This window comes from Galeopterus variegatus, unplaced genomic scaffold (assembly GCF_000696425.1).
Source record: "Galeopterus variegatus unplaced genomic scaffold, G_variegatus-3.0.2 Scaffold11453, whole genome shotgun sequence".
NCBI classification, from domain to species: domain Eukaryota; kingdom Metazoa; phylum Chordata; class Mammalia; order Dermoptera; family Cynocephalidae; genus Galeopterus; species Galeopterus variegatus.
In genome coordinates, this window is record NW_007737564.1 from 12,173 (window position 1) to 17,885 (window position 5,713).

At 49.0% G+C, this 5,713-nt stretch overlaps 1 protein-coding gene across 1 annotated transcript in view; it reads left to right on the forward strand.

Moving 5' to 3' along the window:
• Nucleotides 1-4,093: 4,093 nt before the first annotated feature.
• LOC103610640 (cleft lip and palate transmembrane protein 1 homolog) overlaps nucleotides 4,094-5,713 on the forward strand; it is a gene marked incomplete at its 3' end in the record, with an annotated part of 35,273 nt that continues 33,653 nt past the window's right edge. The window contains exon 1 of the mRNA XM_008594760.1: nucleotides 4,094-4,159. Within this exon, the coding sequence (XP_008592982.1) occupies nucleotides 4,094-4,159 (66 nt within the window). The remainder of the gene's footprint in view (nucleotides 4,160-5,713) is intronic.

The window sequence follows — 5,713 nt, forward strand, 5'->3', positions numbered from 1 at the left end:
CTCCCTTTTCTGAGGGAAGACAGTGCTGGGCCAATGGGTGGAGGGGGCTGAGGGCCTGAGGAAGTAGAGGGTGGTCCTGACCCCCTAAGTCTCATGGGTGGGGTTGTAGGTCTCTGGGGATCCACAGCCTGCATTTCTCCTAATCTGCTTGACATTAACCTACGGCCAGTCTTTCCATACTCTTGGGGCAGTTTTCCAAAGTCCTGAGGCTGAGCAGCTGTGAGTCCAGGAGAAAACAGGGCTCCAGGGAGGGGTTGTGGCCAATGCCCCCAAGTCCCCAGGGCCTGGGAAGAACTGAGGTTGCCAAGCTCAGAGTGTGGTGGGGAGGGGGGGATCCTGGAGGAACAATCCCTGCTCTGTCCATTTGTTTCCCACAGACTCAAGCCAAACGAAACCACTGCCCAGGCCAGTTCTGCTTCCAACCAATCCTGGTGTCGTTCCCAGACTCCTCCTTCCTTTCTCAGACCCCCACTCCCTTTAGGATCCCAGAGTCCAGGCCTCCAGACTCCTCCTTCCCCAGAACTCAGAAGCCTGCGACCCGATTCCTCCTCCCTCCGATTCAGAGAGTCTGCACCCCCAATACCTTCTACTTAGGACGTAGAAGTTTGAGTCCCCAGCCCTCTTCTACCTTAGAACCTGAAATCACAGCCTCTGGTCGGTGTTGGGCGCCCCCTAGTGGAGATCAGAGTGGGCCTGTCCTGTGATTCACTTAATAACAATGGAAGAATTTATTTGGTCACTAGACAGGAGGGCTTTGCAAAGAACCCAGCTCCAAGGACACAGTCTAGCTGAGAGCCTCTCATGCTCCAACAGATGGGAATCTGCAGTATACAAGACTTAGACAAAAAAAAAAAAAAGACTTAGAGGGCAGATTGGGGTATTTTGTATCTAGAACTGAGAGCAAAGATGAGGTTATCGTGAAGCTGGAGAAGGTTAAGTTTCAAAGCCCCTTGAAACTTTGCTTGGTTTGCTTGGGCTTTCCGTGGTCCTCTATATCTAAACTTGTATATCATTTCATACTTTTTTTTTTTTTTTTAAAGATGACCGGTAAGGGGATCTCAACCCTTGACTTGGTGTTGTCAGCACCACGCTCAGCCAGTGAGCGAACCGGCCATACCTATATAGGATCCGAACCCGTGGCCTTGGTGTTATCAGCACCGCACTCTCCCGAGTGAGCCACTGGCCGGCCCATCATTTTATACTTTTAATTTTATTTATTTTTTAGCGGCTGGCTGGTAAGGAGATCCAAACCTGTGACCTTGGTATTACAAGGCTGTGCTCTAACCAACTGAGCTAACTGGCCAGCCTCAATTTTGTACTTTTAAAAAAGAGGCCCACAAAACATATAAGCTTCAGATCCACAAAATCTCAATCCCTGTCTGGGGGAATTAGTATGTTCACTTCATCCCTGGACTTAAAGCCTGGGCCTACAAATTCACAGAATCATTACTACTATTATTATCTATAATAGAAGGGGACCAGGCAAGAAGTTTTCTAAAGTTTCTTCTTGCCTTTGTGTTGGCCCTCAGGGGTAAGTTACTCACCTTCTACACTCATGAGAGCCTCATCCTTTCATTCAGCAATATTCCCAGGGCAGTGCTGAAGACACAGCAGTGTCCACAACAGTTCTGGGTCTGCCCGCCCAATGGGGAGACACACCCATCCCTGATAGTGATGACATGAAGTAGGCAGGTACAGGATGGGGGAGTTGAGGGGGGCTAGGGAGGCTGGAAAAGGGTGCCCAGCTCAGCCTGTGGCTCAGGAAGGGCTTCCTGGAGGAAGAGATATTACTACAGAGCTGAGACCTAGAGGAAAGTGAAGGAACAGCTAGTAAAATTATAAATATTTAGACTATCCCAATGCAAAGCCTGTTCTCCTTTCCAAGTAGAATGTAAAGTTCATTATAACAACGCACCCATACTGATCACTTTAGCATGCAGCCTGGGGCAACCTAGCTGCTTTACAATTCATGTTGTTACTTGGCCTTCCCAATAACCCGTGGAGCAAAAGGGTAAGAGAAATTATATAGTATTATAATCCCTGGTTTATAAAAGAGGAAGAAACTGAGGCTCAGAGGCACGTCACTTGTCCGTGATCATTTAGCAGGTCAAAGGGTTCAACAGCCCCTGAGTGTCTTCTGTCCTCTCTGGGCCTCCATGACACCTTCTCCAGGTCAGGGGTCTCCTAGTGTAAGAAAATGATCTAAATGATTCATTTTCAGAATTAATTCAGGCCCAGCCTGAAAGTTGTCTGACTGGTCCAGTCCATTCCTGGGGGCCCCTGAATAGATAAAGTTCTCCTTTATTGTTCTCTTCATTCCCTAGTGTTTCTCCTTTCACAGGGTTTCTGCAGGCCTTTTTCGCGGGCTTTTCCTGAGCCCTCACACAAAGAAATTTCTTACAAGTGGGTAATAAATCGGGGTAATCTTAGGCGTCATCCGGGAAGGTTGTGCACCCGGTAGTACTCTCGACCAATGAGGAGGCGGAGGCAAGGACTTGCGCACTAAGGAATAAATTACTTGCTACAGCCCTTTTCCGGGTGCCTGCCCTTCAGACACCCGAACCTTACAAGACCGTAATTAAAGTCTCGCTTCGCTGTACCTTGTGTCTCCGTGTCCATCCTTTGGCCTTGGCCGGGTGAAGGCATTTCTCACACTAGCTCATGTCTAGGCTTGGAGCTGTAGGAAGATACACAGCTACTGAAAAATTATGGCGTCTTTAGAGCCCATGAAGCCGAGTCCAGGGTTGCAAGGTTTGCTAGAAAGCGAAGAGCGCTAGCAGAAGGCGCATGCGCGCTAAACTAGGCTGCCCGAAGCCTTGTGAGGTAACTAAAAGAATCCCATTTGGAAGTGTGGCAGTGAAAACCTCGAAATAGGAACTCTGAGTGCACGGAGAGATCATAAAAACCTCAGGGGACTTGGAGGGGACGGCCGCGTTAGGAAAAAGAGTCAGAGGGCTAAGGCACTGGGCAGACCACCTCCTTTCCGAGTCCGAAAACGGGGGCTAGGCAGGTCCCTGTAACGCAGAAAGGGCGTGGTTCGAGCGGGGCATTTGGAAGCGGTACGGTGGCTGGAAAAGCTCAAGAAACATGGAACGGAAAGGAGTCGAAGACTCGGCGGGCTGATATGGACAGGATGGCCTGGAAGGCACATAAAACTCGAAAAGCTGCGTTAATTCGAGGGGGCGGAAGGAATGGGAAACGCACGTGTCGGCCGAGAAAGTCCTGGAATTCGCAGCAGGCAGCGTTTCTCCTAAGTGAAAACAAACAGGCTGCGGGCGGGGGAGGGAGAGTACGGTGGCCAGGTTGGTCCTCATAGCCGGAAGTGACCCTCCCCAGAAGCGAGGCTGAGGCGCTCTTGCCGGATACGGTGGCCCGGCTAGTCGGGTAACGTGTGAAGTCTCGCGCGATCGCACTAGTTCCGTGGGGACGGGGCGGGACTGGCGGGGCTGGCGGCGGGGGCGGGGACCCGGAGCGGGAAGATGGCGGCGGCGCAGGNATATCTCCTTTTTCATTTCTGATTTTATTTATTTGATTCTTATTTTTTTTCTTTGTTAGTCTGGCTAAAGGTTTATTGATTTTGTTTATCTTTTCGAAAAACCTGACTCTTTGTTTCATTGAGTTTTTATATCGTTTTTGAAATCTCTAATTTATTTTGGCTCTGATCTTCTGTTATTTGTCTCCTACTAATTTTGGGTTTGTTTTGTTTTTGTTTTTCTAATTCCTTGAGATGTGACATTAGATTCTTTATTTGAAGTCTTTCTACTTTTATGAAATGGGCATTTATTGCCATAAACTTTGCTATTACAACTGCTTTTGATGTATCCCATAGGTTCTGGTATGTTGTGTTTTAATTTTCATTTGTCTCCAGAAATTTCTTAATTTCCTTTTTGATTTCTTCTTTGACCATTCCTTATTTAGGAGTATGTTGTTTAATTTCCATGTATTTGTGCAGTTTCCAGTGTCTCTTCTATTATTGTTTTCTAGTTTTAGTCTGTTGTTGTTGGAATGATTTCAGTTTTTAAAAATTTGTTCACACTTGTCTCACCTAACATATGGCCTTTTCCTGAGAAAGGTCCATGCGCTGCTGAGAAAGATGTGTGTTCTGCAGCTTTTGGATGGTAGCGCCGTGGTGGCGGCCGGGGGAGGCGGCTCCGGTCAGGTACGGAGGCCGAGAGGGGCCTGAGGGGGTTCTTCTCCAGCTGGGGGGCCTCCCACGGGGCGTGTCTTGCCTCTTTTTGTGGAATCCCGTGCATAAGGGGCTCTTTGCCCAGAGGGACCTTGAATACCGGGCCCAGGCGGGGCCTGGCCGTCCGGAAGGCCGGACAGTGCCGGGAGCCGGGGCCCTGTTGCGCGCCGGTCCCCTGGACTCTCGCGCAGGGCGGCTACCAGGTTCATTGCTCGAGCCCGGAGACAGTGGCGCGGAGGAGAACACACTTGTACCGAGGCGCCCTGGGTTCTTGACTCCGCTATTTCTGGCTCCTAGACTGATAGATCCTAGAGTGGTCAGGCGTTCAGGGTCTCGTTCTTAGTGTCTGAGGTGTGAGTAATGATTAATTTGGAAGTTCTGTAGCTCTGGGGAAGTCAGGTAATTATTACAGTTTTGGGCACGGGCTGTGGAGGTCGACAGACCCATTTTACAGACGGGAATCCAAGAACAGTGAGACTAAAGCGCTTGCAGAAGGTCACCTAGGTTAAGCTTGGGATCCATTCATGTAGAAATTACCAGACATTGCTAACCCAGGGTAGTCCAAATTGGGATGGGTGTGCTTTTAATATAAACTAGTTCTATGGGGGAATTAGTCCAGGTGCTGATGACTTCTGGCCCTTTGCTGCCTAAGCTAAATTGAAGTTGCAGTGCATACCAGTTCAGGCAGCCACTGTTCAGGCATTTGGGGAGTCCATGGAGTGACAGCAAGGTGCTGTCGACCCACCCACTGGGATGTCACTGATATGTGGGAGGCAGCTCAGGGGAAAGGAGTGCAGATTGGGAAGGGAGAATGAAGCTGATTCTCTGTTTGACCTTGAGTAAGCTCCTTTCCTTCTTTGGGCCTTCATCTCTCCAGTGGTAAATGGAGAGGTTAGACAGGAGGGCCAACCCTGTGATGGGCCACAAAGATGGCTTCAGCCATGCTCCTGCTGTCAGGAGAGTGGGAGAGGAGACTGACATGTAAACAAAGAGTTGTAATCTTGGATGATTAGGGTGGTGACAAAAGTCTGTGTCAGGGACTGGGGGAGCCCATAGGAGGGACAAATAATATCACCTAGGGAGAACACCAGGACGAAATTTGTGTGATAGAGCCCAACATACCTGGTCTGAATCTTTTCAACATTCTTGACTAGGGCCTGGCTTCAGGGATAGCTCAGGAAGTGTTTGTTCAATTAGCACTGGAATGAAGACTCAGTCCCTTCACTGGGAATGAAGACTTCCCATTCTTGCCAAAAGGTCTTTCCCCTTCTGAGTTTCTGTTGATTATTGGGTGGGGCGGGGGGGGGCTCTGAGAGATTATGACTCAGGTTGTCTGAGTTCCCCAGAGATTCCACATGCACCCACATCATCTCTTTTACCACCTCTGCTTAAAAATGTTCAAGATTTATTCCTTTGCCTTTAGGATAAAATACAAATTCTTGAGCAGATGAAGGCCTTGCATGATCTGGCTCTTTTTCAGACTAGACTAGGATTTCCCAACCTCAGCACTGTTAATATTCTGAATTG